Raw genomic sequence first — 18,298 nt, forward strand, 5'->3', positions numbered from 1 at the left:
ATATAAATTCAGAAATAAATCTCATGAAATATAGACAGATAATCAGTAGAGGGAGAGGAAACAGGCATAAGTTCAACAAGAAATGGAGACGGCAAAGACTGGTGTGTAGAGGAATGGAAACAATACTACTTAATTATCTAATGGAACTGAGTAACTAGGTAGATTGTTTTCCACAATATGTCCACTCTCACCTTTATAAAGCATTAGTGACATGCTAGCAAATGAAGAGATCCCCTCAAAGTCTACTCCCTCTCAGCTACAGCAAGAAGCAATCAAGTAATTTGTACTTTGCCTAGTAAGAAAAATACTGTACAGTAATAAAGTGTGCAAGAAAACTGCCACAGGGCCACCATAGATATATGGATTTACAAATGGATGCAAAGCACACTAAGAAGAAATCTTTTTGAAATCTGAGCCACTAAAAGGAGTTATGTTAATTAAACCATGTATCTTGCTGTAATCCTCCATGCTCAGAAAGGAGGAATGTGTTTATTTTACTGGAAATTGAGCTGTCAGCACCATTCAGAAGTTCCATAAACACAGAACTAATACTTGAGCCCATGTTGCAATCATTGACAATGACACTGAAAAGTATAATTGGACACAATGCAGAAAAAATGTGTGGTTGATGTTACAATACTACATTTCATCTGTAAACCATTTGTTACAAATTCCGCTTCATTATAATTCACAGTTCCTAGTAGATGAAAGTCAAATAGTCTAAATATTTCCTTCACATAGTTTGCAAAAAACAAATTAGGAATTAGAATTCTTCCATACACGTTCCAAATTTTAGAAGAAAGATGGTAAACAGAGATTGTATGTCCAAGTCTCACACAGCATTCTGATGGAATTATTTGTATATTTTGCACTTGCTTCAAGAAGAATTTCTATTTATTAAATTCCCATACCTTCATTCATCCAAAGATCTCAGGACAGTTTACAAAGCTCTACTGCACTGATGCAAGAAGCAAACAAGCTACTACCATTTCCAGTTTTTTTAATAAAATGACCTACTCCCAAGCAATAGTGCATATCACTAGCATATTTTCCCTGATTTGCATAAGGTGTGTTAAATAGAGTGTATAGATTTTAAACAAGGCCAAAGTTAAACACCATCATACTTCAAGATAAACTAAGTAATGGATGACCAGGTACAGAACTCTGAGCAACTCCTAGTTACAGGATTTATTTGCACAGGAATAAAAAGGATAAAGAGTTGCCCCATTCTATGTACTGCAAGCTGCTAGAACGATAGTGCGCCAGTCTGAGGACCATGTCTGGTGTGAAATAACTTTTGCAGTTCTTCGTCACTGGGGAAAACTTCACTGTCTTTCAAAGACCTTATTGTTCTTCATGATAATAAAGAAGAGATACTATTGTGACAAGCTGCAATGCCAAGGTAAAATGATCCGTGTAGCTAGGAGTATAATTACATGTGTTCAGGCTTGCTTCTTTTTCAGTGCTCAAAGCAACACATATAGGACAATTAAAACAACTTGGATAATGAATAAAAATGTTGCCATTGGTTTAAGGTTAGCAACTTTTACAGAAGCAATTATACAAACCACAATGGAACTTGACCAACCTAAGAGGTTTGATAGATGCCATCGAAGGATGTAAATGCATTCTCTTCAGAACAATAGCTGCAGAGCCCTGCCCAGCCATTAGGCACAGTGAGACAATCTATCTCAAGTGGCAGGTCTTCAGGTGCCTTTAAAGAACAAATTACTGATTATATAGTTTATTACACTTTTTTAAAAATTATTATTACTTTCAGGGAAATAACATTATTCTGCTTCAGGTACCATAATAACTTGGGCTATCACTGAAAGCCGAACTGTTCAGTGGATCAAGACTTTGCCCTAAAAAGCTACCAAGTCTCATGACACAAGCATAATATTGCACCCATATATTGTGCTTTTAATGAATACGCAGTTACGATCTACAGTTCTGTACTGACTTCCAGTTCGAATCAGAATCCTTACTTCACCATGTGCCTATACTAAAAGGGTGCAAGAAAATCCACACATCTTCCCCTCCCCCCCCAAATTAAACATTAAAAAAAACAAGGTGATTGAAGCAGACTCACATGTAGAAGTCTATAATGCACCTTTCCACACTACCTTACAGCAAGCGTAGAGAAACAGAGGTGCTCTTGATGCCACTGGGCTCCAACACCCATCTGCTCTAGCCAGCATGGCCAAAGGTCAGGGTCAATGGGAGTCCACCGAGATCTAGAGCTGAGGTCGCCAAGGTGGTAGAGCTGGACTGCAGCTCCCATCATCACTGGTCGTTGTGGTCATGCTGGCTGGGGTTGAATGAAGTTGTAGTCCAAAAACATGCACCATGTTGGCTACCCCTGGATATAGAGGTTTATGGATTCTTCACCCCTGCCTCAAAGCTCCACCGCGTGTCAGAAAAATAGAGATACAGGCTGCAATCCTAAACAGATATTCCTCAAGGTAGTCTCACTGAACTCAGAAAAAACTTCTCTGTAAACATGTCTAGGGTAGTTCAGACAGTTGCGGTGGGTTTGTGCAATGGTCTTGGGGATGTGATTTCTGTGTTGGCTCCTAATAATGGCCTGAGCTGTAGTTCAGTTATCATATGGATGCATTGTGGTGGCAGGAGCAGTTATATAGCGCAGCTTTCTTCCATCATGAAAGCCAAGGTGTTACGTATATGATTCCAGGAGATACATAGGGCCAAGCACTGTGGAGCACAGAAAAATGCACTCTGAGGCAACTTTTTAATAATGATAAATAAATAAATAAATGTTTCACTGTTGTTTGAACCAGGAGAGATCAGCACCAGCGGCTGAGCCACATTCAGCCACTCAGTTACTGAGCCCCTCTTGCCAAAAAATACTTTAAGGGGCTTTGAAACACAGGGGTGGCAGAGAATTAAGAGCAGATGAAATGCCCACAATGCCAATTCTGGACACTTTTTTGTTGTTTCAGGAGTCAGCAGGAAAAAAGGAAAAGAAAGTACTGCCTAGAAACGCGTGAAGTATTGGTGGGGAAGAGGGCCTCTGAGCATGTGAGGAGTGCGTTTTAACTACAGCCTACTCCTGTAGGCAGCAGGGCACCCACCCACCCTCCGTTATCTCAGTTTCCAGAAACACTTCCTTGCTGAGATCCCTTAAAAAAACAAAAAACCACCCACGCAAAAAGCTCTGTCTCTGGACTAACCCACCAGCCCCTTGATGCTCATTCTTACCGCGGGCGGATTGTCAAGCCCAACATTTCGCCCAAACATGGAGCCATGAACGATGCTCGGGGTGACGGAAGAGCGTCTGAGGTGAGCAGCCAAGCCAAGCCAAACAAAACCAAACAAAAGAGCCGGTGCCCCGAGAGAGAGAGGGAGAGAGAGAGCGGAAAGAGAGAGAGAGAGCAGCCGGCTTGGGGGCTTTTGTCCCCCTGCCGAAGGGGGGGAGAGATTTGGAACAAATCCCCCGTGGCGGGGGGCTTCCGTTCACTAGGGAGGCGGGGGGATACCGCCCAGTCCCCTCTGGGCACGTACCTCGCTGGGGGCGATGTGGAACGCATCGCCTATCTTGGCGTAAAGCTCCCTGACGCTGGCGAAGCCCTCCACGCGCCCCGTGGGGCTGCCGTGCGCCAGCTGCGTGTGGAACACCAGCCGGATGGGGCCCTGGCGTGCCGAGGAGGAGGAGGAGGCGGCGGAGCCTCCTCCGACGCCAGCCCCGCCGACGGCGCTACCGCTGCCGTCGTCGTCGTCGCCCTCGTCGCCCCTGCCCCGCGCCAAGGGGGCTTCGCCCTCCACCAGCGTGGACGTCTCCCTGGACTTGCCTTTCTTCTTGCCCCTCAGCCCCAGAGGCATTTTCCCGCGCGCCTGGACGCAGCCACAGAGAGGGCGGGGGGGGGGGGCGAGCTGCAGAACCGCCGCCGCCACCTGCTGCTGCTGCTCTTTCCTCGCCCTGCTGCCTGGACTCTGCCCCTTCAGGGCTGTGCGCTCTTCTCCTCGCGGCTCACCCACCCGGCGGGCAGGTGATGGCACCCGGCAGCCAATGGGCAGCGGGGAGCAACCGCGCGCGTCCTGTGCGCGCTGTCGCAGCACCGGACCTTCCCCCCCCTGCCCTGGCTTTAGAGCCGCGCCGGGGATGGATGGACGGACGGACGCTGAGCACGCAAGAGTAGCAGGCTGCCCCTTTAAGGCTGCAGTCCTCACCAAAGCACTGCAGCCCTAAACCATCCGAAGTCAAGCAGGGTAAGCTCCGGGAGCAGCTCACTTCTCTTTTATTTGTTTGTTTATTTATACTTTTCAGGTTTATGCATTTCACTGATTTTACGATCCTTTTGACATTTCAAAACTCCCCCCCCCTCTTCCTGAGGTTCCTTAAATTTATTTTTCATATCTTCTGCATATCCAAATTAACTTAATTTGCTCATTTGTTCATCTTCTTTAAATATATATACTCTTATGAAACTGCAGGTTATCACAGTAATATTGCCAATGTTCTTATCTGTTTGGAATTTATCTGTAAATATTAAATAAACCATTTCCATTCTTTTATTTTTTTAAAAAAGTTTGTTATCTTGATTTCTTATTCTTCCGGCAAATTTCGCCATTCCTGCATACTGTATTCCATAAGTTTTTGTAGCCATTCTTCCTTTGCTGGGACTTCTGCTTCTTTCCATTTTAGGGCAAGTAACATTCTTGCCACTGTAGTTGCTTGCATGAATAAGTTTCTATACAGTTTAGGTTGTTCTGTTCCTATAATTCCCCCCACCCCCACCCCAATAAATGCTTCTGTTTGTTTTACAAACATTATTTTAAACATCCTTTTAATTTCATGATATATCATTTCCCAGTACTGTAAGCCTTAACCTTACTACAAGACCACCACATATAATAAAAAGAACCTTCTTTCTCCTTACATTTCCTACACAATTTAGATTTATACATTTTTGCTCACTTCTCTGCAGTTAAATGTGCTTCGGATGGCAGCGCCCACCCAGGTAACTTGAAGCATATAGTTGGAAGGGAACATGAGAATAAAATATTCGGGGGAACCCAGGTAAGCCCCGCCCCACATAATTGATCACATGACACGGCACTTGCACATCTTTTGAATGGCAATGCCTGTCAACTTTGAGGGGGCCGAGCCACCTCAAATATTTTATTGGGGGAGGTCACCTAGGACCTGGCTCCTATGACCATGATGATCATCTAGTCCAACCCCTTGCAATGCATGGATTTTTTCATCCAACGCAGGCAAAAGTTTACTGCCTGGCAGGATATGTTATGAGGCAGCAGACAAGAGGTCCTTCAGAAGTAAATTTTGGCAATGAAACAAAACAGAACAACACAAGTCCTTGGTAGTTTAAAGACAAGAAGTATTGGTGTTGTATATTGCTTTGTGGACTATAGGCCACTTCAGGGGTGCCATCAGCACGAATTATTATTATTATTATTATTATTATTATTATTATTATTTATTGAATATATATACCGCCCTATACTCAGAGGTCTCAGGGCAGTTCACAGAAAAGATCAACATAAAAACCACATATATATAATCAAAATAAAGACAACAACCCAATACACCTCCCCCCCCAAAAAAGAGCCACATTTTAAAAGGGCATAGGATGTCAATCTGTGGTTGAAGGTCAAAACCTCACTCAGGAGAATGGGAAAGTAGGCCTCCAAAGTCAGCAGCATGGTTGGCTTTCCACAATTAGAAATAGGTGAACTCGAAAATTGTAATTAAATTGTGTGTGTGTCTCAAGAAATCATAAGGTGATATAAGTCCAGAGTCTAAAATTGCCACTGCACAACCATTCCACTTGGAACTTCCAAGTAAAACACGCATAGGGTTGAGCATGAAGCTTCCATCCTGTCTATGGTTATCAGTAGGGTTTATTTCCAACACATTCTGCATAGGAGCGGACCACAGTAGTGGCCAATTAGGTTGTACTTAATATATTCCCGCTTTCAGCCCAAAACTCTGCATGGATCTTCTTGACTCCCATCTCTTAGACTCCTTGCCTCTGCCACCCGTTTCACAATTAACCACACAGACCGCTTATTGTCTTACAGTTCTGTTACAGTTACAGGTAAGTAGCCGTGTTGGTCTGAGTCGAAGCAAAATAAAAAAATTCCTTCAGTAGCACCTTAAAGACCAACTAAGTTTTTATTTTGGTATGAGCTTTCGTGTGCATGCACACTTCTTCAGATACACTGAAGAATACACTGAAGATACACTGAGTGTATCTGAAGAAGTGTGCATGCACACGAAAGCTCATACCAAAATAAAAACTTAGTTGGTCTTTAAGGTGCTACTGAAGGAAGTTCTGTTACAGGTTTAGTATGTTTCCCTTCCCTTCAGACCTACTTCCACCATGCACCCAACCTTTATACACAAACATCCTGAAGGATTGTATGCAAAATAAAGGAATAATGGACTAGAAAGTTGGCAAACAGTAGTGAAATTATATGAACAAATCACAGCAACTCACCTAATGGCTAAGGTCAAGGTAAACAGAGAAACAGGTAAATCAATCCAGGCAATAGCCAGGTTGCAACTTGATTTTATATAATATACAATATGTATAACATACACTAACTGTAATATCTCTCTTAATGAAAAACTATTTAAAGGAAATGTATTAGGTCATTTTGAAAAATAAGTGAAGTGCTCAAAAAATGCATTTTGAAATGGTAGAACTTTAGACTTGTGGTCTGCTCTCTCCTAGGTTTTCATTTAGAAGCAATAAAATGAGACACACTTTTAAACCACATCATGGTGAGTAATAAATATTGATCAAGATGATCACAGTAGAAAATGCTATTAAGTATATAAGATTATGGAGACAAGGATTCTTGCCAAACTTCATTTATATAAATTATTTACACTGACTGTTCAGGACATTGCTAAAAACAATACTGAAGGTCAACAGGACTACTTTACAAATTTCGGTACAGTGGTACCTCTGGTTAAGAACTTAATTCATTCCGGAGGTCCGTTCTTAACCTGAAACTGTTCTTAACCTGAAGCACCACTTTAGCTAATGGGGCCTCCCACTGCCACCGCACCGCCACCGCCGCGCGATTTCTGTTCTCATCCTGGGGCAAAGTTCTTAACCCAAGGTACTACTTCCGGGTGAGCGGAGTCTTTAACCCAAGGTGTTTCTAATCCGAGGTACCACTGTAAGATGGAATGCCAAGCAGCAGAACTACGGTATCTGCCTCCGCCTATGGAAAGCGCAAAGATTTTCTCTGGTTAATTGGCCTGTATTACAGTACTTGCAAACTCTTGAACAAACAAAAACACAAAACTCAACCATTTCAGGTGAAGGCCAGCCACAAGCCAGGCACTCCAGGAGGTAAATGAGTTGTTAAGGTTTATGAAGGCACACAGCAGGAATTGGGAAAGAGTGCATAGGAACGTAAAGGTTATATTCTCTAGGATCATCTTGCAGTAGTGTCTAGAGTTAGTACTGATCCCTCCTGAGGCACTTTCCTTTTGATAGCCAACCTTTTCTTGCCTGCCATGTTTGCTCTGCTGATGTGCTGGGTGCTTCTTTCATCCCCTATTGTGTCTTAACCTGTTTTTGATGTAAGGCGGGGGAGGGGAAAGGGAAGCTGGAGAATGTCATCCTGTTTTCTTCACACACTTAGAGTATCAGCAGTGCTTCTACAGAACATCAGAAAGAAATGCTTGAATTCGTAGGCAGCTCTTCCTTTCAAATCAGCCTAGAATTGTTATCTTCTTCTGAAGTTTCCTCTGTGATTAGCCAATACATGGGCAGACACATTGCAAAGCAATTTTTCTTCATTGGATTTTGAATCTGATTGTTGTGCATTCAGACAATTGCTCTGTCCTAAATCTGCGTAAGCATGAAGGGAAGGGCAAGATAATTACAGATCTGTGTTGTTAAAAACTTCATTGTGCAAGATGTAAACTGTTAGATATAGTTTGTTGACAAGAGTTGTTGTTTTTAAAGGATGCCGCCAGAGCACAATTTCTGTTCTCATCCTGAAGCAAAGTTCATAACCTGAGGTACTATTTCTGGATTAGCGGAGTCTGTAACCTGAAGCGTTTGTAACCTGAAGCGTTTGTAACCCGAGGTACCACTGTATTTTGCATTCTCCCACTTTAATGTTTACATAAAATCTGCAAACAATTAATCAGGTCCAGACTTACAGTTCATTGTGTGTTACAAGAGACAGTGATTTTTCTGCGTGAAACAATCACTGCGCATAGTGAGCCCCACTCCCTGCCCCATTGAACTTACATTCTAATGTTTGACAGAGGCAAAACAAAAACAGGGAGGGAAGGAAGGAATATGCAATTGTTTCAGTTAGTTGGTACTACGGTAAGCTTAATTACAGGCTAATTAAGTAAGGAACCCAGCTTTGTCACCACTTAATGGGCAGGAAAAACTCTTCGTGGCAGCAAAAAGAAAAAAAATCTTAATTCCCTTGACAGACAACTGATGGGAACTGAAGGTTTCTCAGATCACAGGCTTTCACAGACAGCATCCCCTGGTTGAGCCCTGTCCAAGCTGCTACACTGCTGGCAGCTTTAAAGACCTAAGTAAACCTTAACTAAAGACCTAGCTAAATAAATGAGCGTTGCCGACCCATGCATTTCCCTAGCTAACATCCAATTAAACAAAGGCATAAGATGATGTCATGATGTTACACATTTCCTTGCAAACACAGCCCCCTAATCCAACACATTGGCTGTTATGTGTAGGTGATGGGAAATAGTTAGACACAATGGTATCTTGTTTCCTGGCTACCTATGACTGGAAATTCTCCAGCAGAGTACATAGAAATAGGAGAGTACATAGAAATAGGAACCTCCAAGTTTCCTAGACGGTCCTTTCTGACCTAACCTGTGTGGTCTTTCCCTTGGGTGCTAAAATGATAATCTTAAGCAGTGCTTCTTAAATAGGTGCCGGTACTTACTATGAAGTTGTTACAGTAAGTGCCACACTTTTTTAAACCTCCCCCCCCTGGGGGGGGAGTTTCTGGCCTCATTTCCTACTTCCTACTTCCTTCTTCATCCTTACCTTCAGCAAGGTAATATTTTCAGCATCTCTCCTGCTGAGTTGCAAAAGCAAGCATGGTTCAAGGCATCTCTACCTAAGTTGGATAGAACTGGGATATTTCCTAAACAGCCAGCATTCCATATATCTAAAGGATTATTTTAGCTAGGATTAAACCTTTAATGCACACTAGTCTTCATGTGTTCTAGAGATTGTACTATTACTTATATCTACTTTTCTCTTGGATTCTGAACTATTTTTTTGTTAAACTTTAACATATAAAAAGGGGAGGGGGTTACTACTGAATGTTGAAAAGTGTATTTACTCTCAAGTGTACATAAGATTGCAGTCTTAATATTGCAGCTATAAAAAGGTAAAGGGACCCCTGACCATTAGGTCCAGTCGTGACCGACTCTGGGGTTGCGCGCTCATCTCGCATTATTGGCCGAGGGAGCCGGCGTATAGCTTCCAGGTCATGTGGCCAGCATGACAAAGCCGCTTCTGGCAAACCAGAGCAGCACATGGAAACGCCGTTTACCTTCCCGCTGTAGCGGTTCCTATTTATCTACTTGCATTTTGACGTGCTTTCGAACTGCTAGGTTGGCAGGAGCTGGGACCAAGCAACGGGAGCTCACCCCGTCACAGGGATTCGAACCGCCGACCTTCTGATCAGCAAGCCCTAGGCTCAGTGGTTTAACCACAGCGCCACCTGGGTCCCTCATTGCAGCTATAGTTAGTTACTAAACAAACTCTTAAATAGCCATTGGTTTTTGACAACTCACATCCAGTTGCATGCTGTCCATCCTCTTCTTAGAAAAGATGATTCTGAGAGTTGTGCACCAATTGTAAGTACTTTTGGATGAAACAGATTATCTTGACTCATTTCAATATGGGTGCAGGACTGGTTATGGGACTCGATCAGTTTTGGCTTCCCTGATGGATCATCTTTATTACGACAGGGGACTACAGTCCTATAACCCATCTTTCATAGTTGGCTTAAGATACCATGTTCAATGGTATCAAAAAGCCTATTCTTACTTGATCTTTCAGCGGCTTTTGACACCATTGACCTTGGTATCTTTCTCAGCTGACTATGTGAGATGGCTGTTAGAGGCACTGTTTTACAGTGGTTCTGATCCCATTTTCAAAGCTGGTCTCAGATAATAGCATTAGGTTATTCTTCCAGGCCCCTGGCAGTTGTACTACAGGCAGTGCTATTTTTCTATAAAAAGAGGTGCCGGAGCTCACCTTGTTCTCTTAGAATGGCAATGATACCCACCTGAGAGCCTGGACTCTACTGAACTGGCTGAAGACCACCCAACTGACCCTCAATCCTGGCAAAATGGAGGTCCTGTGGGCAAGCGGTTTCTGGGTCCAGATAATTGGGTGGTTGCCTGCTTTCAATGGGGTTGTACTTCCCCTGAAGGAGGTTCATAGTCTGGGAGTGTTTCTGGATCCATCTTGGATGCTTAGAGACCTAGGTAGCCTTGTGGCTAGGTGGCCTTTCACCAGCTTTGGCTAGTAAGACAGCTCCTGCCATTCCTGGACTGCAATAGCTTGACCACCATGGTCTGTGTGCTGGTAATCTCCTGGCTTGATTACTGCAATGTGCTTGATGTGAAGCTACCCTTGAGGTTAGCCCAGAAGGTGCAGCTGTTGCAAAAGGTGGCAGATTGGCTGCACACTGGGGCAAAGTATTGCTAAAATAGTATTGCTAAAATGTTACTCCACTGTTGAAATAATTGTAGCAACTGCCAATTAATCTCTGGTCTATGGACAAGGTGCTGGGTTTTGCCGTATAAAGCCCTACACAGCTTGGGACCAGGATACCTGAAAGGCCATGTCACCTCTTGTACATACAGTCAATCACTGTGCTTAGCGTATGAGAGCCTCCTGCAGATACCATCGAACAGGAGCTCTGTTCCACACAATATAGGAATCGGGCCTTTAGCATTGTGGCATCTACCCTACTGAATTCCATCCCTTTAAGTATTAACCAGATGTCATCCTTGCTGGTTGTTGGCACGTAAAAACATTCCTTTTTCAAAAAGTAATTTAAGTTGAGCTCCTTCCCAGTGTGCATCTATATTGGAATTGTTTTTAAGATTATGTATCCCTTGTTGTCTGCTACCCTGAGAAGCAAGAGCAGGATATTAATTCAATAAAGTCATAGATAAATAATAAATACATTCATTTGCTCTCATACACCCACTCAGTTGAAATTACAAAAAATAGAAAACACGTTAGAAACAATATATTTAATTAAAAAACATATGAATGCAATACAGATCATGAATGATATGTAAATGCATAAACAATATGCATAAGGATGAAGCAGCCATTTTCTACTTTCTCACTTTTAGTGTCATGAGTGCTAGTGTTCTGGATCCTTCTACTTTCAGAATGCACATATTTCTTCATACCCCATGTATAAAATCTTATGAAATGTTGCCAATTCATTCAAATGGATAGTTTCTAGAATGGTTGCTCCCCCCCCCCCGCCCTCCATGATTATAACTATTTTGCATTATAGATGGCTACTGCATTTTCTACATAAAAGCATACAAAATTGTTAATTACCCTGTTGGTTAACAGTGCAGCTACCTAGCACATTTGTATGTACATAAAATCATTTATTTTCTTTAAAGAATATGACTTTCAGATGTTAACATATTGCAGCAAGTTTAGAAACAAATGCTAAAAGGATGTTTACTTGTTCATTTTTGCCATCCAAGGGTACCAGCCCTATAGATTCTTTTTCTTTTCTTTTAGAAAACTGTAATTGAGGGCATTTTCTTCCCTTCCTTTAGATAATTCAGAACAAGCTTACAATTTCTTAAGTGGGACCGAGTACTACTAATTTACTGACCACAGAAGTTTCAAGAGGCTTAAACTATGAAAGACTGTGAAGTTAGTGTGCTTGAAGTAGGCCCATTCCCTTGACATTTGTTCAGATAACCCTTCTATATAGACTCACTCTCTCAGCAGGCAGGTTCCACAATTTGCACATATGTTTTAATGGACATTAAAGCAACTGTCACATTTTTTCCATATGGAAATCTGGTAAACCAGCTGTGAGCTTGTTGACTGGAATGGTTGCTTGAGCTGGGTTTCATGGGAAAGCATGTAGGCTAAAGTGCCAGAAAGTTGGGGGGGTCTTGTGGCCTTTTTACTGGTTAACAAGATTTACCTAGGTCGTTTATGCCTTTTTGAAGAAAGCAGGCCCTTACTTTTGGCAGGGAACAGCCCACCTTCGGATCATATTTGGATTATCTTGCTCCGTGTTGTATGCTTTTGTCCCTGCGAAGCCAATGATTTTATTGATATGTACAGAACTGGCTGGTTGAGCACAGTTTGTTTGATCTGACATAATTGCCCTAATATATTTGTTCTCACTAATGTTTCCTTTTATCAAATAAATGTACCTCCTTTTGGAATTGTGTGTGTGCGTGCAAGCTTTATTTAGGTAATGCCTTGGTACTAAATTCAATACTTGACTGCTTAGTTCCCTACCAGGTACTGTGTTTTTAGAATAGGGTCAGACAGCAAAGGGTCTTGACCCTTGCTCCCTTGGAAACTTAGGAACGCCATGTGAAGTCTGGGAGTCTCATGGCCTGGGCTGGATAGGACTGGAGGCTGCATAAATGTAGGGTAGGGGTTAGACACCCTGAATATGTGGCAACTACTGAGTCACCCATTGTGTGTTCTGGTTTGGAGCATGTTCATGGCATGGTACGTATATGTATGACTGTGAAATGGCACATATAATTTTCTGTTAGGCGAGCATCTGTAGAATACTGAGGAAAGGAATCCAAAAACATACAACAATGCAGAAAAAGAAACTTACCCTTCGGGCTCATGAACATTTCAAGTGAGATTTCCTGCCTTCTTCTGTGTGCAATGTAAACATAGCGAATTGGAATATACACAACATAAATACTGCAAACGTTACATAGATCCATACTATGAGTTCCAATTTCTGATCCTGCAATATAATAATCTCACATAGATGATAAAGAAATATCTGAAATAAAGTGCTTTAAAACGCAAGCACTTCGTGATTCTGTGCATATGAGATATGCACAGAAGTGCCCCCCTCACACACACACAAAAATACATCTTACTTATAAGCAAATACTGGATAAAACTTTTTGAAAAGGAAAATCCAATGCACAGCAAATGGTTTTAGCTTCATACTTGATTGCAACTGTTTTGTACTTTTGCCTTCTATTCTCATGCAGCACTGCATAACTCTCTCCCCTATCCACACACAAACAAGGTAAGTTCCACAGTTATAGATTGCACTTTTACAGCATAAACCTCAACTCTTCAATTTTCGGTGTCCTTTTGGAACAAGTTCAAAAAAGTAAGTTGTTTTATGAAACAGGAAGATTTCTCCTGAGTACTTCTTTTGATGCTGGAGCTATACTGTCTGGAAAGGTTACTTCAAACTCTATAATCAAGTCACCTCGTTGGTCAGGATTTTTGGGAAATGGCAAGCCGTATCCTATAATTCTTCTTCTCATTCCAGGTTTTACAACTTCATTTACTGTCATAGGTATGGTTCGACCTTCTATTGTTGGTACATTGATTGAGGTGCCACACAAGGCCTAAAAAATAAGTTTAAGAAGCCAAATCAGAAGCAGCAGGACATTTTTTTTTGGTAAAGCACTTAAAGAAAGATAAGTATCTATGAAATATAACTTAGAAATACAGTTATTATACATCCTATACTGTTACTCTACGTTGGGTGTATTGGTAATGCTAGAAACACTACAAGTAAACGTATTTTCAGGTAAAGCCTAGGGTTTAATTTTCAGAAACAGAGATTGAATCTTATACAAATAATTACTGTGTAGCCCAAATTCTTACAGCACAATCCTATGTATGCATTTCATAACTATAAATGGTTTTGTAAATGGAAAACAATAAGCAAACATAGCTGAACAGTTCCCACTACATAGAGCAGAAGTGGCTAGCCTGTGCCACTTCCATATGACATTGCTGGCTCAGGTTTATGAGAGTTGGCATCTGCCAACATCTGGAGGGTTACAGGCTCTGCACCCCTGCTTTACATGGAGCTTCTTGTGCATATAAGCACTACCAGTAGTGGTTGGCAGGGCAGTGGCCGGTGGAGCTGCTTTGCTGACCTAGTTTCCCAATGTCATGCATTGCTGCCCATTACCAAGAGGGATAGGGGCAAGGCAACGGGGACCTCTGTGTAGTGCAAGGGCATCAGATTGGCTGCAGCCATACCAAGCTCCCTGCTGCTTTGCCACTCCTCCTCTTGCTAACCAGCAGTGACTTCATGGTGTTGGCAAGTCAAGTTAGCAATGCAGCCCCACTGGACACCATCCATCTTCTCCTTGAGGTAGGAACCATCTATGCCAGATGTAGGTAGCATGGTACCCTTCAGATAATGCTGTCTACAACTTGCTTCATTCCTTATCAGTGGTTACGGTGGATGGGGTGGGTGGGAGTTTTAGTTCCAAATACAGAGGGCACCATGTTGCCTATCCATGATCTATTCATGCAAAGCATGAGTGCACTACACTCGTTTTGCAACCCATGGACAAAAATGAAGGAGTCCTACATGCACAGAATTCAGTGTTTATGTAAGAATCCCGGTAGTCCACTGTCAGCCAACCTATTAGGAATGCCAGACTCTCTAACTAATTGTACTTCAAACAAAAACAAACCAAAGCCTGGCATAAGCTGTATTAAAAATAAAATTAGCAAAATATTAGGTGCTTAGATTCACTATAGAGAGGTATTTACACGGTAATATTATTATAAGGCATAGCTCATAGCGCTATTTAGTTTAGTTTTGTTCTATTTCATTTTGCTTGTTTAGTTCGAACTGCAACATAATGTGCATATACCTGTACATCAATTTAACACCCATTTATATAAATGCATTGGTTTAAAATTAAACCCATGCCACCTCAGCTAAGTTTACTGTTGCTTACATTGGCCAAGTGTTGGTTTGCATAACTGCACCATTTTGTATCCAACTACTCAATTGCTACAAAATTAGAAGCAAAGCATATCTTGTTGTCCACATAGCACTGATTTCTCTATCACGCTGCAGAGCGATGCCACATCCTCATACTGCAAAGAGCAACTGAATAGAATCAGAAAACATCCCAGCCAGTTAAAAGGCAGGCTCAACTGAGTACACGACTAACTTTTGTTGCAGGCAGAGTTGTGCCCAATACTAGTCCTACTCAGAGTAGATCCATTGAAGTAAATGGACCTGAGTTAGCCAGATCCATTAACTTCAGTGGGTCTACTTCAAGTTGGACTAGCACTGGATTCATCCCAGAATAGAAAATGGCAATCAGGGGAAAGCAAGAGATGGCACAAGGATAGATTGGGTCAGCCAAAGCAGCAACCAAAATTATGAAGTAGTGTTAGCTTTGGATATTTTATCCCACACTCTGTTATGACATGTTAAAGTCAAAGAATAGCAGTCATCCTTCTTCCAAACGGTGCTGAACTATTCAACACAGTGGGTGGAATTCCAGTGTCACACTGCAGCTTGCCAGATGGAACTATGCCCCTCTCCTCCTCCCTGGGTGCTGCTCTGGGAGTTCTCCCGACACTCCCCCGGAGTCGATTTTGGGGCATGCTGGGGTGAGGAGAGGGAAAAGCCCCATTGTGCAAGTAGAAGTTCTTCTGCAGGGCTTGCACTGACAGGACTAGTTTGGTGACTCACGCCCATTATCTGGGTGTCTACATATTTATCAAACAATATCATCTATGGCAGGCTTCCTCAAACTCGGCCCTCCAGATGTTTTGAGACTATAATGCCCATCATCCCTGACCACTGGTCCTGCTAGCTAGGGATCATGGGAGTTGTAGGCCAAAAACATCTGGAGGGCCGAGTTTGAGGAAGCCTGATCTATGGGATATTACAGGCATCCTCAAACTTCGGCCCTCCAGATGTTTTGGAATACAATTCCCATCTTCCCCGGCCACTGGTCCTGTTAGCCAGGGATCATGGGAGCTGTAGGCCAAAACATCTGGAGGGCCGCAGTTTGGGGATGCCTGGGCTATTATCAGCTTTGACTGTAAAACAATGTGAACAAGTTTGAAGCACAGATGGCACAAAGTTCTAACAATACCATTCCAAATCATAACAGGGTGCTTACCTCTCGCAAGCTGATCTTGACAGGATAGACAATATTTGAACCATCCCTCTTGAAGTGAGGATGTAGTTTATCTTTAATAACAAACACAATATCAGCTGGTATGGTGCTAGGTGTTTCATCGCCTTCTTTGGGGAATGTAATTTTGGTGCCCTCTTTCCATCCTCTCTTGATATCAATAGTGAGGATTTTATCCTCTGTTCTGACACTTCTACCATCTGGGTTGAGCCGTTTTCGGGAAATTCTCATTCTTTTTGTGCATCCATGGTAAATCTCTTCCAGTGATACCTTGAGTTCATGAACAATAGGGGGATCTTGCTTACGACGGGGTTGGCTACCAACAGTGTTTCGTTCCCTTGGAAATCCATTCATATTGAAAGAAGTAAAGGAACCAAACGGATCTCCATCCACTTCCATGTCTTCAGTGTCTCTGCCACCGGGCATCCTTCTTCCAAAGAAGATCTCAAAAGGATTCGCACCACCAAAAAATGCTGCAAATGTGGCATGTGGGTCTCCATGAAAGGAGTACCGGAAAGTACCACCTTGCCCATCTGGCCCTCCAGCTCCTCCTTTCAGTCCTACAAAAGGGTACAAATAAGTTTAACAATGCCAACCTTAAATACAGGGAATGAGGCAGAGGGCCTTCTCGGTAGTGGCACCCATCCTGTGGAACACCCTCCCATCAGTTGTCAAGGAGATAAGTAACTATATAACCCTTAGAACAGGCATCCCCAAACTCGGTCCTCCAGATGTTTTGGGACTACAGTTCCCATCATCCCTGATCACTGGTCCTGTTAGCTAGGGATGATGGAAGTTGTAGTCCCAAAACATCTGGAAGGCCAAGTTTGGGGATGCCTGCCTTAGAAGATATAGAAAGGCAGCCCTGTATAGGCAAACCTTTTAATGTGTAATGTTTTATTATGCTTCTATACATGTTGGAAGCCACCCAGAGCGGCTGGGGCAACCCAGTCAGATGGATGGGGTACAAATAATAAAATTATTATTATTATACTGGTTTAGAAATGCAAGGTACAATCTCCAACTATAATCATGTATACACTTAATGATGGGACTTACTTTATTCCGTAGGGCCTACTTCGAGGAAGCAACCATTGGATTGGGCCACATCAAATATAACACAGCCCAAATATAACACAGCCCAATCTTACATGCATTTATTTGGAAGCCCAGCTGAGTTTAATTGGACCTACTTCTAAGTTTTGAATAGACTACAGCCCAAGAAATTAGAAAATGCTAAAGTACTGCAAGTTACGCAAAGTGATATTTATAAAGAGATCTTATGAAGTTATGCTATCACACTCATGCTGACAGTTACCTCAGCTATTTCAAGCCTGCCATTTCTTCCAACGTTATGGCACCCACCTACACTCTGTGATTAATTACACCTACGCAGCCATCCTAAATTTAAACAGTTTCTTAGCTTTCTAGTCTATCTTCAAAACACCTAAGCAGATTCTGCATAAGAAGGCTGTGGGCCTTAACTCTATAGTCTTTGGTTCTAAATTGTTACCTGCTGCATGGGAGGGAGGGAGGGAGGGAGAGAGAGAGAATATGAATATGAATAGAAAAAAAACATGAATGTTTGCAAGTTGGGGATGTAGTAGGCCTACCCAAAGTTAAGAGATAAATTATGCTGTCATGGATGTTAATCAAATTTACATTAGGATGGGATTCAGAAATGCAAGAATACAAACCTGTAGAAAGGTTTTAGAACTCTACTTTCAAAAATCTTATTTTGCATTGACTTAGAACAGGCAACCCCAAACTGCGGCCCTCCAGATGTTTTGGCCTACAACTCCCATGATCCCTAGCTAACAGGACCAGTGGTCAGGGATGATGGTAATTGTAGTCCAAAAGATCTGGAGGGCCAAAGTTTGGGGATGCCTGACTTAGAACCATGAAAACAAAAATCAAGTCTTTTCTCCAAGCTGGGAAAATATTCAGTAAATAAAAATAGGTTGCTAAAATAGCTTTTCAGGCTAAACCTAGTCTCTTAGCTATGATGAGCATGATGATCATATACAGATGTAGTACTAATGCCAAGTGGGCTGACAAACCATACCATGTGCTTAGCGGAATGACACTTCCTAGAATAGATAATGGATA

The 18,298-nt window shown here is 42.3% G+C and overlaps 2 protein-coding genes and 1 long non-coding RNA gene across 5 annotated transcripts in view; 1 reads left to right on the forward strand and 2 right to left on the reverse strand.

The window, feature by feature from the left end:
• GIPC2 (GIPC PDZ domain containing family member 2) overlaps positions 1-4,177 on the reverse strand; it is a 23,031-nt gene extending 18,854 nt beyond the window's left edge. Inside the window, exon 1 of the mRNA XM_035123689.3 lies at positions 3,526-4,177. Within this exon, the coding sequence (XP_034979580.3) occupies positions 3,526-3,843 (318 nt within the window). The 5' untranslated portion in view covers positions 3,844-4,177. The remainder of the gene's footprint in view (positions 1-3,525) is intronic.
• The window catches only part of LOC148685027 (uncharacterized), a 15,095-nt gene continuing 893 nt past the window's right edge, over positions 4,097-18,298 (forward strand). Inside the window, exons 1-3 of one of the 2 annotated variants that reach the window (XR_015950809.1) lie at positions 4,120-4,230; positions 4,950-5,041; positions 6,720-6,769. This is a non-coding gene — a long non-coding RNA (uncharacterized LOC148685027). Of the gene's footprint in view, positions 4,231-4,949; positions 5,042-6,719; positions 6,770-18,298 lie in introns of both variants that reach the window. The other variant, XR_015950808.1, reaches the window with a different exon arrangement.
• The window catches only part of DNAJB4 (DnaJ heat shock protein family (Hsp40) member B4), a 17,638-nt gene continuing 10,603 nt past the window's right edge, over positions 11,264-18,298 (reverse strand). For both annotated transcript variants that reach the window (XM_088673205.1, XM_088673204.1), the window contains exons 3-4: positions 16,175-16,749; positions 11,264-13,630 (exon numbers count right to left, since the gene is read on the reverse strand). In XM_088673205.1, the coding sequence (XP_088529331.1) occupies positions 13,397-13,630; positions 16,175-16,749 (809 nt within the window). In that variant the 3' untranslated portion in view covers positions 11,264-13,396. The remainder of the gene's footprint in view (positions 13,631-16,174; positions 16,750-18,298) is intronic.

This window comes from Zootoca vivipara, chromosome 7, assembly GCF_965207765.1.
Source record: "Zootoca vivipara chromosome 7, rZooViv2.hap1.1, whole genome shotgun sequence".
NCBI classification, from domain to species: domain Eukaryota; kingdom Metazoa; phylum Chordata; class Lepidosauria; order Squamata; family Lacertidae; genus Zootoca; species Zootoca vivipara.